Source organism: Macrobrachium rosenbergii, chromosome 50 (genome assembly GCF_040412425.1).
Source record: "Macrobrachium rosenbergii isolate ZJJX-2024 chromosome 50, ASM4041242v1, whole genome shotgun sequence".
Classification (NCBI taxonomy): domain Eukaryota; kingdom Metazoa; phylum Arthropoda; class Malacostraca; order Decapoda; family Palaemonidae; genus Macrobrachium; species Macrobrachium rosenbergii.
In genome coordinates this window covers 13156605-13177280 of record NC_089790.1, presented here as the reverse complement: position 1 = coordinate 13177280, position 20676 = coordinate 13156605, and the positions used below count along the sequence as shown (strand labels likewise).

At 36.0% G+C, this 20676-nt stretch overlaps 1 protein-coding gene across 4 annotated transcripts; it reads left to right on the top strand.

The window, feature by feature from the left end:
- Nucleotides 1-744: 744 nt before the first annotated feature.
- Nucleotides 745-19434, top strand: LOC136832633 (mediator of RNA polymerase II transcription subunit 15-like). 4 transcript variants are annotated; one of them, XM_067093888.1, is made up of 4 exons: nucleotides 1743-2092; nucleotides 2214-3211; nucleotides 6921-7046; nucleotides 10972-19434. In XM_067093888.1, exons 3-4 carry the CDS (start codon nucleotides 6930-6932, stop codon nucleotides 12661-12663), a joined length of 1809 nt encoding a protein of 602 aa, XP_066949989.1. In that variant the 5' UTR covers nucleotides 1743-2092; nucleotides 2214-3211; nucleotides 6921-6929; the 3' UTR covers nucleotides 12664-19434. The 4 variants fall into 4 exon arrangements, with proteins under 4 accessions (XP_066949988.1, XP_066949990.1, XP_066949989.1 ...); XM_067093887.1 differs by lacking the exons at nucleotides 1743-2092; nucleotides 2214-3211 and adding an exon at nucleotides 745-895; XM_067093889.1 differs by lacking the exons at nucleotides 1743-2092; nucleotides 2214-3211 and adding an exon at nucleotides 934-1074.
- Nucleotides 19435-20676: the final 1242 nt, after the last annotated feature.

The following is a 20676-nucleotide window of genomic DNA, read 5'->3' as shown; positions in this document are numbered from 1 at the left end:
GGAAAAGATAGTTTTATATAATGTTTTAAATCTGACAAAATTAGAGTTGGGGACATATAATGTCTTCAAAGATTTGGCTAAATAGAAGAGAAATGTCCTGCTAAAGTCACTGAACCACCAAAGTAGAGATTGTAAAACTATGGTTAAAATAGTCTTGGTACCATACACTCATGAAACACTTCGTTTTTCCATGTGGTCTTTACAATCAGTGAGTCTGCCTGCAATTTTACAGAAGGTAGCATTTATTTCAATGTAATCGGAGCATTTGTGAATGATAGCTTCTTTTGACCTAGTTTCGACAGGTGAAACAATGGGGCTATTTTACGAAATATCCGATATCCATACAATGAAGGCTTAATTATATCACGCTATTATCAGTTATATTCAGAAGCCGTAACTCCTGACTTTTTCAGTAATTAAAAAGGAGCCACTTTCCATAGGAAAAATATTATGAATTCATTAAATTTTTTGTTGAATGTGGTTAAAGATTTTATATTCGTTGATTTTTTAAAGCAAAGTTAAATTGCACACCGGAAGAGTCTGGTTCATCATTGATACGGTACCTTTATAGAAGATTGTTTTCTCAGAATTCTGGCTAAACCAAGACTTAAAAGTGTTTATACTAGGTTGCGTTTTGTTAAATAATATAGACGCATGTGGTAGATTATATTTTAAAAATCACCTAATTTTTCTTCATTTCATTACTAAACGCATATTAGAAAAATATTAAATAATAATTAGCCTTACTGGGCCACTGAAACTATTTTTTAAAAGAAACATTGCAGCAAGATAAGAAAAAACAGAACAAACAACGACTCCGAACTCCACTGGGAAGTTATACCTCAAGAAGACCCATCGAAAGTGTCATCTGTCAAACTACAAAGGAAACTAGAAAGTTAGTATTAAGTTTACTTTCATTAAACTCGGCTTGGAAGTCTTGAGCTACATAAGTCCTTTATAAGCATACTGAAGTTTACTTTCAACTAGAGTAACCAAAAAGGGACGTGCTCAGTGCACGAAATGAAAGTAGGCTTAGGCCTAGTTATACCGGTAGGCTAAACTTAACCCACTTACGTAAGTCAAGGCTACTTTTCTTTCCGTAGAGAAGCTTATGCATACGTAAGCCAAACGGTGATGGCCTACCGGCTGTTTATTCATTTTTTGGTTTGAGTCCAACTCTGGAGGTCTGAGGAACCATCTCATAGGCTTAGGCCTATTGTAGGCGGAGGGGCCAAGTCCTGGGTTAACCCACGGGATGCTTCAGTAATAGAACCAATATTTTCTTTAAATGTTATAAATGGTTGTAATCGCCTTTTGTTGCAGATTAATAATGTAAAATAAAATATACTTTTAAAAATTGATATTTAGGCTAAAAAGAATATTTTTTGTGAATAATGTTTTTAAAAGTTAGTTTTGGAATGCTTCATTCAGTAGTATCCAAGACAATTTCAAATTTGTTCATGACAGTATTACTCTTTTGATATTCAAGAAACGTCTAAAAAAGTGCAAAAAAAAAATATACAACACTTACACTGCAACAGTGAAAAATCGAGAATGACAGTATCATTTTTAAAGGTAGTTTATTGTTTCTATTCATGAAAATACCAGTGGTTTTACTGTGTGACCACCCATTTTCAGGTAATTTAGTTGAGTATTGTTACCACACTAGTTTCAAAGTGAGCTGTAGCCTAGAAAGAAACTCTTTATTTCAGTTCCTATTCCTGTTATTCTACTGAAGTGATGCAGAGGTGCATGTTAGTCAGTCTGAGTCTAACAGTCATTAGCTACAATGCCTAGGCAATGTAAAAACTCCCCTGACAGTTTCTGTTATGTCTGCGGATCTCTGACGCCGAAACGGTACAAAACGACTCTGACTACTCATGTGAAACATCTTTATCATCTTTACTTTGGCTTCAAAGTTGGTGATCAAGATAAGCGTTGGGCGCCTCATATATGCTGAGTCAGGTGTACAGTTCACTCTTTGCCTGGATGAAAGGCACAGGCCCAGGTCTTAAATTTGGAGTGCCCGTGTTGTGGAGGGAGCCGATGGACGATTTAATTGACTGCTATTTTTGCTTAGCAGATATCTCAGGTAGGAGTATTTTCTCTCCATCCATTCTAGACATTACATTGCTGACATGAAACCATTGTAATTATAATGTATCAATCACAGAGCTTGTTCATATGCTTATGAATTCAATTTTCTTCCCCAGGTCATAACCGAAAGAGCAAGAAGGCTCTCATCTACCCATGTCTCCAGTGAGCTATTCATCCTGTTAGGCATTCTACTGATATACCTGTCCCTCAGCCTCCGTCAGAAACATTGAACGATGATACTGATTGCTCGGATGAGCCAGGGCCACAAGACGACTTTTGTGAGCAGTCTGAGCATGAAAGAAGACCCCTTCTCATAACACAGTGTAAACTGAATGACTGTTCATGATCTCTCTCACCAAACAGCAGAGTGAACTTCTAGCCTCTCGCCTGCAAAAATGAAATTTGCTGGATGAAGATGTATTTATTGCAACATTTAGAAAGCGCTCATTGGAGTTACAGCAGTACTATTCAATGGAGAATGATCTCTGTTTTTGCAACAATATTAAGGGACTTTTCGATGTTGATGATATAAGTTATGAGCCCAGCCAATGGAGGTTATTTATTGATGGATCACTCTACACTTTCAAAACTGTTCTTTTACACACAGGAAACAAGCTGCCTTCTATTCCAGTGGCACACTCTGTAACTTTAAAAGAGACATATGAAGTTCTTTCTTTCATTGTAGATCACATCAAATATAAAGAACATGAATGGCTTATCTGTGCAGATTTGAAAGTTGTAGCCATTCTTAATGGATTGCAAACTGGCTATACAAAGTACATGTGCTTTCTATGTAAGTGGGACAGCTGGGCAAGATCAGAACATGACATTAGATCAGAATGGCCACCAAGAGATTCGGTGACACAAGGATCTCACAATGTTGTTCATGAACCACTTGTGAAAAAGGAGAGAATCATTTTGCCACCACTACGCATAAAGCTAGGCTTATTGAAACAGTTTGTGAAGGCACTGAAGCATGATAAACAAGCATTCTTGTACCTCAAAAAGAAATTCCTTAAAATCAGTGATGCAAAGAGTAAAGAAGGCATATTTGTAGGACCACAAATTCGTCAACTCATATTTGAAAATGACTTTCAAGCGGCAGTGGAGGAAAGTGAGTTAAGAGCTTTGTGTGAATTTAAGGGTGTCTGCAATGGTCTTCTGGGAAGGCACAAGGAGCCTCACCATGAAGTTTTAGTTGATGAACTTATCGAAAGCTACCAACAGCTGGGTTGCAACATGTCCCTGAAACTACATTTTTTGCATTCACATCTTTCATTTTTCCCAGAGAACGCAGGGGCTGTCAGTGCTGAACATGGAGAGAGGTTCCATCAGGTTATTAATTGGTTGAATGGGTGTAGCCTACATGTATGTGGATTTCAGTCATCACAGGCTATGCACACTAACTTAAAAACCAATATTACTATCATCACTGTCATTTTAATTATCTCGATTTCACTATCTGATAAAAGTGAATAAGCGTCATCATCAAAAGCCATTACAGTACCCCCAAAATTCACAAAGTAAACAAGGATTTATAAAAACTTTGCCTGCTGCTCAACTTCAGGTTACAAAACCCTCCCTGGTCCCACCCCCCAGGCTGAAGGAAGGTTTACAATTTTGCTATTTTTATACCTGTGATTAAAAGAAATCTGGATAGAACTAAGCATTATCTCCGTGTTGGGTATTTCCTTTAAAATTAACTTTCAATATAGTATTTTTGTTGTTATCAAGAATTTACCGTTATTTTTTTATGGTTGACTGTAATTAACTTGTACTGTAATTAACCTCAGAACTGATTATGTTTTTGTATGCTGGCCATCCTGGAATGCTATCGCGCATGCGCAGTGTTATAGGGGAACTTTTGGTAAAAAGTGGTTTCCTTTACCAGGGGTGCTAAGTAACACGGCCTACTAGGTTAGGTTAGGTTAGGGTGTGTTAGGTTAGTAGGGTTCCTTTTATAATAGACTTCCTTAGCCTATGCCTTCTTGAATATATGGCTCCCTAATGACTTTCGTATTTGAGGAACTGTTCCATACATTCTGTGTGGAGGTATTGCTTAGAAATACCGAAATCTGTTATCTTTTACTTTCAAGAGGGAGCTGAATAGCTGGTGAGACTATTGACATCACTGAAGCAAAGTTAAGGGTAAGGACTAATTTACTGCAACATTTAAAAATAAAGGGTTGATAATATCGTCGTTGTCCTAATGCAACATATAAAGCGTCAATTCTAGCGATGCGCAGTACTTTGTGTGTTAATAGATACTTGAACCTAGACTGTTTGTCTGTTAACATCTCAGAGAAAAACTGGGATTTTTTGGGAGGAGGAGTATTAAAATTGGTGAAATAGGCTACAACAATGCAGTGTTGTAACCTAACCAAACCAGATCTAAGATGCTAAAAATCAGTAAGTGAAATATAAGGAAAAATCAAAGCCTAACCTAGCCTTCTTGAATGTGGACAGGCTGGGGTGTTTCCCCCTTCCCTTGTGGACCCCCTCTACCTAACCTTACTTGGGGTGCCATAGGCCTAAATAATGGAGAAACTATATCCCTGAGGACTGATTACCAGAAATCATACTTTACAAGTAAAATTGTTTAATGATTAATTGTTCTTTTCAGAACCTATACAGATCCGAATGTGATGTGCTTTCCTTGTCGAAGTTGTAAAAATTACATACAGTATGTACTACATGGAACACTCAGGACAGCCCAAAAGTCCTGTTAACAATAACTGAAACATTGCAGTGTTTATTTACAAATTATTCTAAAAGAAATAAAATGGTAAACTCATTATTGTGGTTGGAGACCAGAAGCATTACCATCATCACAAATGTTTTCACATCAGCCTTTTCCTTAATTGGGGAGATGTGAAATTAGTACTCTCCACCCTCTTCTGTTTTGTGCTCTTTTTGCTATCAAGGTCTTTGTTTCCCCCTTTTCCATGATATCTTAAGTTGTTTCAGAAGTCAACATCCTGCTACTTCTATATTTACCACTTTTGTTACCAACTCCTCTTCATTTCTTCTCATTACATGCCCAAACTATCTCAACCTTTGAGATTTTTTTCCAACCTCTTGATGTCTCATCTCTGCCAATTCCACATTTTTTAGTATAATTTTCCTACCATACTCCAGAAGTGAATCATGACATTCTACAGAATTGTCACACCTTTTCAAGACTGCCTCTGTTTTTCTGTCAGTACTACCTTTGGCAAGTGATGTGTTTTATAGCTCCCTAGGACAGAATCTGGAGGTATACTTCTTCCCACATTTTTCCATAAGGCCAATCTTGACTAAGGTATTCCAGCACAACAACAGGTAGCTGCCAAAGCAAGCCTGGCTTCAGACCTCCTCAAGCTTCCAGTGGACCTCCAGAAGCTTGAGTTCTGAGTTTGAAGGACCTACTCCATCAGCCTGATTGTTGGCAGCTGAACTAAACCTTAGGCAAGCTAGAATTACATGTGTGGAGGTTATCAAGTAGAATCCTATCAGGTTAGGGTTTTTGAACTGGGCTTCTGGTGTCATCTCCAGCCAGACAAACATTCTACAATGAAACTATACCAATCCAAGGTTTGCACCTTTTTTAATTGGTGTAGTTGGAAAGGCCTTGATCCACTGTGCCACCATTCTGCAAGTAATTGATTTCCTGCTTTATCTCTGAGATTCAAGGAAGCTGTCTGTGTCTGAAATCAAAGGATACAGGTCTGCATTATTACAGGTTCTGAAAGGCAGTGGCTTGAATCAGGGTAACTCCAGTTAACTCCATAGGTTTTACCACAGCTTGTGAGAGAGAGAGATTTGTTGGGGGTGGGGAGGGGAAGGTGGCCCCCAAGATTTTGAACCCTTCCCCAAAATCTGTACAGTATTTGGTAATAAAGCTCGTAGTCAGTCCAATCTACTGTATGTTCCTCTGGAAGAGGCTTTGCTGAAATTCCTACTCTCAAGACTGTTCTGAGTGGCATTATCCTCTTCAAGGCGTACAAATGAGCCAAGAGCTATATGCACTTTCCAACCAGGTCTCTCATACAAAGACCTGGAACAGTACATATTGGCCTTTCGTATGCCCCAGGCTTCATAATAAAAAAGCTGTCGGCTTCCTCCCATTTGCAGCCTGCTTCATTTGCCATTCCTCCTTGTCACTAGTTGGGGAATAAGAAAGACCTATTCTTGTGCCTTGCAACCTGGAGTTGTGAGGGTTGTGCATTCATGCTATATGCATTTATTGATCAACCCTACTATGTAAAAGGCATAACTGTGATAACAAGGTGCCAGTCTATTTCTTGACCCCTTGTTTGACCTGGAACTTTGGAATTCCTAGTACAGTACTTCATTCCAGAAATTCACTGGCTCCAAGTCCATAGTTTTCACAAGTGCTATAGGACTAACAGTTCTCCCACTTGAATAGCAACAAACCCATCATTTTACAAACATATTTGGTCTTCCTCATAACCCTTCTTCTCTTGCACTTTGAATTAGTTGACTGGCACTGGGGGGTTTTATGGAACTCAGATGTGCAGATGACAAGGTAGGAGTTCAACTTCTGAAGTGAGGAAAATGAGCAGCTACACATTTCAGACTATTGTAAAGTAGCCTTAAAGTAATGGGTTTGTACCAAAAAATCAGTTTTGTTACTAAAAGATACATCAATACAACAGTAGCTAAATGGGCTTGGATATGCCTGGAGTTACATGGATAACCCTTTTGGTGGTTAGATTTTAAAACTTCGTAATTTAGGTATGAATACAGTATTTTCTTGTTAACTCTTAACATTTGCTGTATGTAGCTTGACCTTTTAATATACAATATCTTTTTCTCTACAGTAATTACCCATGGCTGAGGACTGGAAGACATGGCCTTTCCGGCAAAAAATGATTCAACAGTTAGAGGAATTGATTCGGCAACTTCCACCAAATCAGCTTCACAATGCTCAAAATTTAGAATTGCAGGTAGTTACATAATCTTTTTTTCTTCTTAATCTTTTTTCTTCTCTGGATCTTTCCAGAAGCACCTTCCAGATGATATTTTGTACATTTCAGGTATTTTGTATGATACTGTATATCTGTACTGCTGTTACAGTGAAAGAAGATGGTTCTTATACATATGCCCTTCTCTTCCTATTGTTATCATTCCAGAAGGAACAGCGCTATGTCTGGAATGTTTTACTTTTGTATTTATTGTTTTCCGTTTTGTATATATCGCTTTATCGTAGCTATAGTTTATTTCTAATTCTGTTTATCACTCATCTTGGAATATTCGTAATGAATTTCTTTATTGTCATACACTTGATACGAATGTACAGTGCATGTCTATACAGTGAACAAACCTCTTATTTAACTTAAGTATTGTATATCATTTACGAAGCGACCAGGTAGATGTTAAGTTATCCTTGACAGAAGAATAACTTGTAGTATTCTCCCAGGTAATTGTTCCACTGCCAAGGGGGATTCCCTACTCAATAAATTAACTCTTGTTGTTCATTTGCTCATCTAGTTTTCATTATGATAATTCTTTTTCTTGCATAAAGTCACCACTGTATACGTTTTTCTAATCGTATTATCCAGTTGCTAGACTCCATGTCTCTTCATAGCTTCTTTTGCATTATGGTCTTCCCACATCTATCTGCATTCTTATCATTCTTAAATTACGTTTCTTTAGTCTCCTCCATTATCCTTACCATTACCCATGTCTTCGAAGCAGTGTAGTATAGGCCTTAGCCACATCGGTCTGTAGTGAGAATAAAGTGGGCATGGTAGAAATAAGTTCCTCAGTTCTTCAAACTGATTGGTTGAGATCTAATAAAAATGTTTGCAGAATCCTCCACGTACCTTGGTGTGGGTGCCATAATCATTTTTTTTTTATTAAGGAACTTCCCAGTGTAGATGAAAAGTCTACATCAAATTAAGTTACAAACTAAATTGGAAATAGAAACTTAACAAAAAGGTCAATTTAGAAACCTGCAAGTCAGTCTACTTACATACAATTCACTTAAGATTGAAGTACAAGGTCATAACTTAGAAATATGATTAATAAATATCTGAATAACAACAAAATCCTAAAACAAATGATAATGAACAGAATCTAAAAGGCTAAGACTTAACACTAAAGTCAAAAGTACCAGTGTGGATCAAAGTAGAAATGTTCGTAACTCAAAGAAGAGCAAATTAGTTAATTACAATAAATTATTATTCTTTCTCAAGTTTTCAGTCCTTATATATAGTAATAATTCAGTGTACTGTAGTATGAATGGCCTTCAGAATAGAGTGTTCCTAAGTGAACTACAGTGAAAAAGATAAGAATTTACAAGTACACCATCGTTTCTCAGGGATCAGATGGTCTAGGACCTCATTTTAATCTGAGCAAAATTGTGAGAGCATGCTGGATATTACTGTGACTACCTTATTAAAGTAAAAGCCTTGATATCAATCAATATGGCTTTTGATTGATGTATAATTAAAATTGTTGTTGCAGCAAGCTACATTCTTTTCAATTACCTTAAAAAGCTGCCTAAACTTCTGTAATAAATGCAAATGAAAAGTAAGATTGATGTGTAGTGTTTACACCCTTATCAGTATAACTGTACTTCTGTGTACTGCTGGAGTTGACAGTTATCCAAACTTCCCTTGTACCACTCATTAATTACAAGTTAAAACTGAAAGTAATTTCATTAAGTTTACTGCACATCCTTACTATAGCAGTAAATATATATAATCTGTACTTGTGCAACATTGCACAATATTATGCAAGGTGAAATAGCAATAGGTTAACCTTAATAGGAAACAAAATATTAATCAGATATACAGGAGATATAATTGAAAAAAAAAATTGTATATTCTAACACACACAGTAGTAGTACAGGCCTTATGTACCATCATGAAGCTTTGCTGTTGGGTTTTTATTACATGTAGTTACCTCTCTATTTCATTCATATTGTAGCTACACTCTTCCCTACTGCTGTCTTGACTCATGTTTTCACAAGCAATTGTGTTTCCAAGGTAACCAAAGTGCTCTGTTTCTTTCAAGACTTTCCCACTGTCACAACAGAGTTTTCAGTTCCCCTTTCTTCTCATTTGGTCTTGTAGTGCTTTTCATTCTTCATCAGCATTTTCCAAAATAATGCCTCCCATTGGCGTGGTTGGAGGTGCCGTGTCCTGACGAGGCTGAGGGGGACAAAAAAGTACTGCTAAAGGATTGTCAGAGAAGTGGACCTTATTTCTCCTCATTCTTTTAGGGCACCTTCTAGACACACTAGGATACTCATCCTCTTTTCGGGCAGCCTCCTCCTAATTAGCGACTCTCCAGATATGAAAGGCGATGGTTTGTGTCCCCATGGGAACAAATACCAAATTTTTAAGTAAATTGCATTTTTCATGGGTAAACAGACTTGAACCTTTCATTTTGAAGAAAACCCACTTCTTCTTCCCTTCTTCTAATACCAGTGGTGCATATCTTGAGACCAAAAGTGTAATAGGGGAAAGTTGAGCAAAGGGGCGCATCGTTCCCCCACCTTTGTGGGTATCTCCCTTTTTAGTCAGTACATGGGCTGATCAAGCACATGCATACAAAAGTATTCCAGATATGAAAGGCTCAGTTTTATATAGCTAGAAAAAGCACAAATTACTTAAACAATTTTGTGTATATCTTCACCTTCTATACAAAAACTTGCAGTGCTAGAAAATTGCACTCCTATTACTCCATGAGTTAAATGCGTATTAGAGTCGAAAGCAGGAAGTCTTAGCACAGTATTTCAAAAATAAAATCTCTTCATTCATCCTAGACACTATATTTTGTATAGTTAGAAATAAGGTTCCTGTTTTATAGCAATGTTGTGCAGGTCAAGGATTGGGGATACAAGACTTACTCATGGGTTCTTGATGTATTGTGAAAATCCCCCATTTTGTGATGACTATTGGGGCCCTTGACTGAGACATTTGCTGGTTGACAGTCCCAGACTTGGGAATCTGAGACATAGGCTCCCGTCCTGGGGATGTAACAGAGAATGACATTTTATCCTAGCTACAAGTCTCGGTGAGGATTGTAATATAAAGCAGTTATATATCTTTGTGAGGGAGGCAGGCCTCCTCAACAAAATTTAGATCATATACATATAAAGTATGTGTATGTATGGATGGTATATTTGAACAGATATGATAATATACATATATATTTTTAGATATTTTGTATATATAACTCCTTTTAAACATATTTATTTAGTTATAGTTTCCTATTTAATTTTACTATGGTGTCAATAACGTAGGTGTTTTGATGACAGTTTTAATAGACAAATCTACCAATCAATCTTGTTTTATAAGGGTTATTATTAGTAGTAGAACTTGAGTGCTATGGGGTATATTGAATTAACGTCAAATAATATATCTATTATTCAGTGATAGTAGATCATATATAAACCCAATTATATTTTTGTATCTTAAGTTCACCTGCTAAGAGATTATTTTATAGGATTTAGATAAAAAAAAATATAAATTGGCAGTATAGAGCTATAATCAGCACCCATATGAATAACAATTTTTGTCGATAAACTAAATACAGTAATCCAATTTAATAATTTAACAGCATTAATTTTAAAATAGTAATCTTATTTATATAAGTCAAAACACATCTCATAAGATCATGTGGCAACTTAATATGCAGTTTACTGAAATCAAAAGTATAGTAGAGAGCGTAAAATTACCAGAACCCTCAGGATTTTTGTTTCAGTAATTTTCTGTTAAAATGAAAGTTATACAGTATATCTCTTGACTTTATATTTTATTCATATATATTATTCCTGTTCAGTTAACAATGATTTTGATAAAAGTTGCCATTATTTCACTGTCAAGAGAATATGTGTTATGTCTATATTTGTCTTTGCAGGTTTTTCAAAGGTCACAAAAGAGAGAGGAATATGTACAGTTTATCACAAGAGTCAGCTTGTACCTCCGTGAACTGGCCACAAACAGTAACCAACAGAACAATAATCCTCACTCGCAACCTGTTCTTTTGGCACCTGGACCAAATCCGCAGATGGCAGGACCTGGCACTCACATGACTGGCACAGTTACCCAGATGGCTGGACCTGCTGGCACTATGGCAGGTTCTGTTGGGCCTGGTCCAGGCCAGATGGTTAATGCCAGCGGTTCTATAGTTGCTGGACCAAATGCAAACATGATGGCTGGCCAGCAGCCTATGCAAGGTAATCCCAGAATGGGACAGCCAATGCCACCAAGTGTTCCAAATCAAACTGGAGATATGTCCAGTTGGGCTGGAAACAATCGTAGGATGAATGATATGCAGCAGATGGCAGGGAATAAAAAGCAGCCAAATATAACTATCAACCAACTGAACCAGCCTGGTAAAATGAATCAAGTCCAAATGGGAATTCCTGGACAGGGTGGGCCCACTGGTCAAATGGGACAAGTTCCCACACAGATTGTGCCTAATGTAGGCCGTGCTACTGGCACAATGCAACCACGGGTTCCTTCTCCTGGATTCCTAGGAAGCGTAACAGGAATACCTAGGCAGGGAACACCTTCTGCAAGTGCATCTCCAGTACCTTCTCTTTCTGCCCCAAGTAGCCAGCCTTCCCCAGCATTTATATCCCCTTCTCCCTCAAATATGGTTCCATCACCTGCTAGTAGTAGCAGTGGAGGTATGGGGAGATGTGCAGGTCAGCTTGGTGCTCCATCACCTAATGGTATGCTCAATACTCCACAGCAGCCATCTCCTGCACAGTGTGTTTCTAATAGTCAAGTGGATGATGCTGCTTATAGGGAAAAGGTACGTGAACTTAGTAAGTACATTGAGCCCCTGCGTCGCGTTATAGAAAGAATTGGAAATGAAGATGTCGAAAAGTCAAGAAAAATGAAACAGCTGTACGAAATCTTAAGGAATCCCCAGAGACGGATGTCAATGGAAACTCTTAAGAAATGTGAAGATGTCTTGAAGAGGCTGGAAATAAAAGAAGAAGATGGGACAGCTGCACCACCAAGTATGGAAAACAGAATTGCCAGTCTTGTAGATGCTGTAAATAATGCTTTCAAACATTCCTGGGGTTCCCATACTGTACACCGTACTTTTTCACCAGCTCTGTCTGTACTACTTGGTCCAACATATTCATTAAACCCAACAAAAAAGTTCAAGCGTACCAATCCCCTCCAGCCACCTCCAGAAACACCAAATATCAGTGATATTGTTCAAGGGGAAGTTGCTAGGCTAAATACACGTTTCAGAGTTAATTTGGACTGCCAGCAACCTCCAGGTAGTGATGACCTGACTTTGATTTGTCAGTTAGATGACCCTAATTTGCCATGTGTCCCTCCAATTACTCTAACAATCCCTTCAGCATACCCTATGAAAACTCCGAGGTGTGATTTGTTACCTGTAGACTATGAGACCACAGACTTTCTCAAGAATATTAGAGAGAGCATGTTAGTGAGGCTGAAGAATATGCCACCACATTGTAGTTTAACAATGATGCTTCATAGCTGGGAGATGAGTGTACGACAGGCATGTGCCCCAAAGCCATCCCTTACATCAATAATTGCTAATTCTCTTGTGACTACATAAATGTGTATTCATGTGCATATACAAACCTCATTTTATTGGAAATTTAACCTGCCAGCACATCAGCTAATAGGCCTTCCAAATGAATATGCAGTAATAGTCAAATGAGTACTTTGGAAGTTATTACAGAGAACAAGAGTCAGGTGCCTTATGTATGGGGCCCCCTGAGTGACTTATTGGTAGGTAGCTATTCTACATACTTGTGGTATACACATATTTAGGCTGATGGCTTATCCCTTCTCTTATGTGTCATCCTTGTAGTTGTTTGTTGAATATTCCTGATTTGTTCCTAATGTTTTTAGTTCTTTGAGGTGATGATACTGCAGTTATTTTTTGTTAAATGTATGCAATATGTCACTTATTGCATGGATTGCTTATCCCATCTTATATCTTCATAAGTGCATTTTAAGTTGATTGTCAAACTTTTGTGAGATCAGAAAAGTTGTTTAGAGGACATACATTGGCTATGGAAGGAGGCAGCTATGTATGTTCATGTCTTCCCTAAAAATGATCTCTTGCTTTTACAGAAAAGTACAAAACAGTACTCTTCAAAGGACTTTTGTTTAGTGTGGATTTTTTGTATGGAGGTGGTAGTATGCCATCTTTTTTTCCCTGTTGATTTATCTGGTAAGAGTGAAATATTCTTATCTATAGAAAAGGCAGAAGTTTACCTTTGTTACCTTCTTACTTAGCGCCCTCTTTGTCTGTTCTCTTGTTCTGTTTTCTGGAGTGGTACTGTGAGTCAGTTCAAGGCTGTAAGCAACTGATTCAATTGACAGTTAACAACTCCCTCCCTCAGATTTTACACACAAACTAGTGTGGGGTTTAATAACCAAGTTAAATTCTTCCGACATGAGAGTCCTGCAGAAAAATGTTACTTTTTAATTTGGAACTATTCAATTCCAATTACAGTACTTTGATGTGAGAAAAATACATTTAATCATATAAAATATAAAATAAAATGCTGTAAGTTCCATCTAGGGAGGTAAGAATTTAATCAATTGTTGTTATTGGTCATTCTTTCCAGTTTTCTGAAACTATTATTTAACTTAACTGTTTGTATCAGTTGTTTTCATCATATAAATTTTTAAGCATATAGTTTGTTTTATATATTACCTATGTGATCAGCACCGAGCAACAACAGATATAAACTGTTATCTTTATGCATCGTTCATTTTGTTTCTGATGAATGTTGCATTGCAGTGGGTATTGTGAATTGTTAGTAAATGTCAAAAGTTAACAATTCCTTCAAGTTATCTTTTCTTCAAAGAATTGTCTAATCATAATGGTGCAGTAAGCATCCAGCTTCAGTAGTAATAAAACACAAGCATTATGAATGTTGCACTTCTTTTGATTACATCATCTTCCCCATTTTGTTTCCTAAAATAATTATAATGGTGTGCTATATCTTGAAGAGTTTTGAAATTACAGCATAAGAAATGAATGCTAAAGCAAGGAGAGAAAAAGATGAGATATCTTTTGATGATTTATTTCAACACAGAGGTTATGTTATCCTGTTTATTGTTCATTTTTGTTATTTGTTCTCTCACGGATTAATAGGATTATTTGTGTGGACACTTATAAAGTACTTTTGACATTACTATTCAAACCTTTATTTTGTGTGAAGTTCCATCCACCCAACATGCAGAAGAATGACTTGTAAATAGGGTTGTTCACTCTTAGTTCCTGTAATAACTGCCATGGTACCAATTTAGCATTCATAAGATGCTTCAGTTTGGATGATCGACCCACCAGTGTATCAGCTGTTTAGGGCTTATTTAAACTGAGGATTTTTATGTTATAAAGCAACAGGATTGTTTTCAAGTTTTAAGACAAGACCAATCTTACTATACAGTGTATAATCTAAAATGCTAAAAACTCCTTTTGTTTTGTTTTGCTTTGTTTTAGAATATGCAGTGCAGTATTCTCAAGGACTGTTTCAGCCAAGTTTAACTTTTCTGTAGGTGAAGAGAAATGAATTTTCATAATGGAAATTACAGGTGAATATTTAATTACCATGGTCAGGACACTATTTCCAGTTAATATAATTTAACTAAGCTGTTCTTCCTTCAGTCATCTTGCATCATTATTTTATACTAGAATACAGCAAATGTAAAGATGACTTTTCTCGTAAATTTTTTAATTATGCCTAACACATAGTCATTGTAATGCAGATGTCTGTTTTTCTCCAAAAGGTAATGGAATAAGAACATTGTAACTAAGCACAGAGGAAATGTGGTGGTTTCTGTGCTTAACCAGACTATACTAAATGTTGTAATTTCATTTTTGCTGTAATTTCATGTGTTATCTTTATGGTATGCATTTAACTTGTATAGAAATTATTTGCTAAACAGTACCATGATTTTTAATTAGGTAAAATGGACTTTTCACCAACTAATCTGGTCACACTGGCCTTGTTCGTCACATAAGCTATTGCAAGTTCAGTAGTTTTTCATGATAATTTGGTTTCCTGTTCCATATCTAACTTGTAAATAGACAAAAATATATGGAAAGCTGAAAATGTCGGCGTAGGTTGATTTTATCAAGGAATTTATATGTGTAAAAAGTACCTCAAGATAAAGATAGTTAGGTAACATATATGAGATATATCAGTATATCAGTATGGTTCCCAAATAAAACCACCTCTTTTAACAATTCTGTTAAGGTTAATTTTATGACACCATACGTATCAAATCTGCCCATACCACAGTGAAACTGTGTGAAACTGAATTTTCATTCAATACCAAGCTCAATGAAACATTGTAGTATGACAGTACTTGGATTTGGAAATTAATGCCCAGGTCATTTTTTGATGCATGCAGTGACCTCCTCAAAATGCTGGCCAAACAGAAAGTGGCATAAAATGTATAGTTTAGTATTGCTCACAAATATTGTCTTTTTCTCTACCTCTTGGGCGGTCATATTCCCTCAAAGACGAAGTACTGTATTGTGCTGAGACATTATTTGTTTGCAGAATGACATTACTGTGATTGCCAAGTGAACGTGCTAGCTTGAAAGTTCCTTGCAATCTAAACTGTAGCTATTGAAGTCATATAAAATATCAACACCGTTTGTATTTAATTATAAAAAGGAGAGGTTACTATCATGTCTGGCCTTAAAAAGATGCATCACCACACCTGAGATTCACAACAGTCAATAACCTTGAGAGAGATACAGAAAGACAGGTAATTATGGCTCATTTTGTTAGCATATAATGTCATTAGGATTTATTATGATTTTGTCAAGGCAGTGGTACTGTTGTATCCTTGGAGAAATCCAGAGGAAAAAGGAGTCTACATTACAGTACTGTATATAAAGTACTCTGTGGTAGCAGAAGGTAATAACTTTTCAATTAATAATATCATTCTCTTCCTAAACAAAATTAAATTGATAAAAATATAATCTCCCCCTTTTTTTTCCCTCCCTTTCTCTTCCTTTTATTTTCTTTCCCTCTTGATTTTTTATTTTATTTTAATTTTTCCCCTTTTTTTTTATTTATTTATTTATTTATTTAATTACTTAATTTTTTTATGTATTCTTTCCCCCCTTCTTTTTCCAGCCCGAGAAGAACCCTAAAATAGTTCAGAGGTCTGGTTAAACAAATCATTTATAACTAACTAGGCTGCTTAATCAGAATCGTGTAGCTCAAACCTGTAAGGTCTAATTCCTTGTTTTAAGGGAATCATTGTCACAGTTGGTGGAAAAACTTGCATTATGCAAGAGAACTCTCAGAACTAGACAAAATTAAGCTTACATTATTGCTGGCACGCATTGGGACCTGTAAGTGTACATTTTATGATGCTGAAAGAATGTTGATGGTATTAAAAATGTCTCACATTGAAGTGTGAATCAGGTTGTGCATTTGGTAATTTCCAAATCCAAGTACAAAATCTCATTTTTTTTTTATCAGTGTCACTTGGACTTTAATGTCCAAAATATACAATTGTACCAGCCAAGTTTACTAGGACTATTATTATTATTAACTAGAACATTTAGTCAACATGATGTGTGCTGACTGATTAAATTTTACAGTATTTCTCAGTATTCACAGAGGTGTGTGTGAAATGTAGATGTCTAAGACAGAAGGTCTTTGCATTATTGATATCAGTTTTAGGGAGCACTGAAGAGTATTCAAGATTAGATGGATTGTGTATGATTAGCTTTGGTAAATGTGGTTAAATGCTGTCATATCCTATAATTGTATCAATTTATTACCTGGCATCAGCAATCCTAACCACCATATATATCCCATACCATCTCTTTTTGGTGAAAGGGCTGTAATCATTGTTTGTATTTCTAACTATATTGTTGCCATTCCTTTCATGTTACACTGGTGGTGATGTTATTACATGTAATTACAATAGGTTCATAAAGGAACTGACCTCTGATTTTACTTAAGCTATAATGCTTGGTCTGTGATAGCCTAAAGTTGACTATTTCTGCAGTCACGCTTCCATACGAGTTTGTTATAGAAAGAGGGAACCACTTTACTTCCTATGTCATGAATATCATTCTCTACTAATTTTCTCATCTCCGGATTAAGTCAGTATTACGATGTATTAAGCTAGGCACACATGAAACAAGCAAAGCCACTCTTATCAGTCATTGTTAGAGTGGTGATCGTATTCACTGGTATTTAACTCTCCATTTCATCAAAGTTTAAAGCAAATTTAGAGGAGATAACATGTATCTGACTACTACTGTTGTTTTTTAGACCTGAAATACTGTATGTCTTGATTTTAGCAGGAAACCAAAAAGTTCTAAAAAGTTTACAAATAAGAGTGAGAGAGAGGAGGAAGCTATGGAAGAATTTCTTTTGGAAGAGTTTCTTTTAACAAAGTCGATGCATACAATCTATTGATTGTTAGATAACAGGTAGATGATCTAGAGAATTGTCAGTCACTATGTATATTAAAGAAGATAGGTAAACATGAAACCAAATACAAGTATTCAACTCTGATACTTTTCAAAAGAAATTAAAAGCCTTTAAATCTAAAGAAAATTGAGAAGGTGGTTTGAAACAACATTATTTTCTCCACTATTATTATTTGATAAATATACAGTATTTCCTTTAACCTATTAAAAAGAGTAAGATGAAATTGCTACAGGATATTTTTTTTTTTATAAGCTGTTTTTCATTACATGATGGAGGCTTCACAGAAAAAAAAAAGAGCAGTACCTGGGACATTCATTCTGAATTACCACTCTTATTGTGTCAAGAAGATCCAGTGTCTTAACTAGTTAAATGATATTCAGTTTCACTAGTGAGCTATTACATGTAGTTCCATATTCAAATGCACCATTGACAAAAGTGTACTGTATTCTCATCTAACAGATACAGACACCCACATTTCAAATCACGAATTTAACTGACATTACTAAGGTAGGTTAGTTATAAATGATTAGTTTAACCAGACCTCTGAGCCCTTTTAGGGTTCTTCTCGGGCTGGGAGACATTGCTAGGGGAAAATTAAGATGGGATGTTGGAACGTGTTAAGCAAAATTGCGTTGGTGTGTTTATCGATATATTCTTCCATTGCATGTGCTAGTGCATACTCTGAATCAAATTTGAAACTACTTTGTGTGACTGTAGCATTAATTACAGTGTCAAGAGTTGCTGATAATGTTTCTACAAATTGTACTGCTCAGTGTTAGAACAAAGAAGTTTTAATATTCATTTATGTCATGGATTTTAGAATCTTCAGACCCACTGGTTACTTGCATTTTTTAGGCAACGCATTGATAATTCTACATTTTTTGTAAGTTTGTTAACATATAAACATTTTCGAGTTTTTTATATTCAAGTAATAATTTGAAACTGTTTAAAAATTGATCAGTCAGTCATTCTTCAGGTTAGTTTCCTAACAATTCCCATGATGTCAGGTCCTTTCGACATCTCATCCTTGTCAGGTTACTCAGGGAGATGATGGAATGATGCAGTTTTGTCCTTTTAGAAAATCCTGGAGAAGTACTTCAAGAGAGCAAAGTCTGAATGCTAGGCTTTTTGAGACCTAACGTACTTATAAGTATACATCAGAGTTGGTTTCCGGAGCCCTCAGTTATGTGTGTGACAAATAAAGGATAATTATAAATGCCATAACCTTCTGGCTGAGCAACTTTACCATGGGAGCATGTACAGTACTATTTTGTATCAGGGATACCCCCGTACCAAGGTTAGTGTTTTATTAAGGGGTATTTTCAGATTTATATTTTTCAGCCTAGTATTTTAATTTATTTAAACATCAGATGGTTAGTGTTGATCGTGATAAATACCATTTTATCATGTTCTGTATCCAAAACATGGCTCTAAACCTCCTACATAATCAGCCTTCGACTCCTTGGAAACTTGATAGACAAACAATCAGCAAAGTTTTCAGGTACTAATTACCTGATTGCAAACCTAAGATTTTACTCATCTCATTGATTGTTTACTTAATAAGACGGCTTCCCTGTGGTACTACAGTATACCTAAAAGAATGACTTTTGAATTTTTTCATGGCTAACACAAGCTTTACCTAGTTTTAGAGCATAAGTAAATGAGGTTTGCCTTTATAAAACATAAAAAGTGTCTGTATTGGTGTACAGGAATCAAGTGGTCACTTATTAATGTCATAATGTAGTATGCAAAGTATATATTTTCTCTAGTTTGTAATATTTATGTATTAGAGACTGTATGTTTGAAATAGATATCCAAATGTTATTGTAGAGGGTTTTTGTATGTACACTAATCCTTTTGTAAAGCAGCCACTTAAAGATTAAACTGTTCCAGTTGGAGAGGTCTTTAAGTAATGCACTGTAAACATCTTACACAGCTCAAACCAGATTTTTATTCTGTAAAGGGCGTGGAAAACTTATTCGTTATCAGTTTTTACTAGTAAGTAGTTGAGCTGTAATCCCTGACTCCTACCACTTTGCTGCTTGATAGAGATCTTTAAAGAGCAGCTACATTGCCGACTCAGATTGAGCCTTAGTAAATTCTCTGAAGTAAATTAGTTAGGTTTTTTCCCTGTTTACCCACTCCTGTATTTGCTCCTTGCCCTACCAGGAGCCCTTTAGTTAATGACATCTGCACAGCTTTGAATATGTTTCTGGTCACTTACAATATGAAGGATGGTGATATTTGGCAGCATGAGTTCTCGACTGTAGAATTAGAGGAGCAGATTTGGTCAGACTAGGTAAAAATGTGATGCCAGGCCTCACTCGGAACGCTGAGTCAGATCTTAATGGACTGACAACCCTCAAGACAGTAGGAACATCGCATATACTCGTACAGTTGTCCCTTGAAACTCCTGAAGGCTGGGTCACCAACCCTGCACAGGTGTGTCTCATGACCTCCTTGAACCTTACTGCTATAATACTTGGCAGTGTAATTCATAACCTTTTACTGATGATTGATATGAACAGCTGGTTATTTAGCAGGTTATATACAATTCAGTAAATTACAATACACCCTTTTAGTATACAGTACAGTACAGTATTATAATACAGTATAGGGTAAGAGAGAGAGCGAGAATACATAAACTGTACCTGTATGATGCTGTGAGACTGCATGAGACATGGAAGTTTATTTTTATATTCTACAGTATATGTTATAAAAGTTTTCAAATAGGACCAATTGTACAAACATTAAATTACTGCCTATACTTTATAATATATATATATATATATATATATATATATATATATATATATATATATATATATATATATATATATATATATATATATATATATATATATAGTATATATATAATATATACATATATATATCACACATTATATGTGTGTGTGTGTGTGTGAGTTCGTCTGTGTATGTATGTATATGTATGTATGTAGGTGCCTATACTACACTGGATAGTCTGGCGACGCCCTTGGCTGAATTCTAACTGATTTTGCCAATATACACAAAAATCGTACATCTTACCATCATTACTGTACCACATAAGTATCCTTTGAATTCCTGCTTAGACTTTCTGGTTAAATATTGTTTTAGAGAGCTCAGACCCTGGTAGGTAT

Coding starts and splice junctions, on each gene's coding strand:
- LOC136832633 (XM_067093887.1), top strand. CDS start 6,930: ATGGCTGAGGACTGGAAGACATGGCCTTTCCGGCAAAAAATGATTCAA. Junction 7,047..10,971: donor CTCAAAATTTAGAATTGCAG/GTAGTTACATAA, acceptor TTGTCTTTGCAG/GTTTTTCAAAGGTCACAAAA.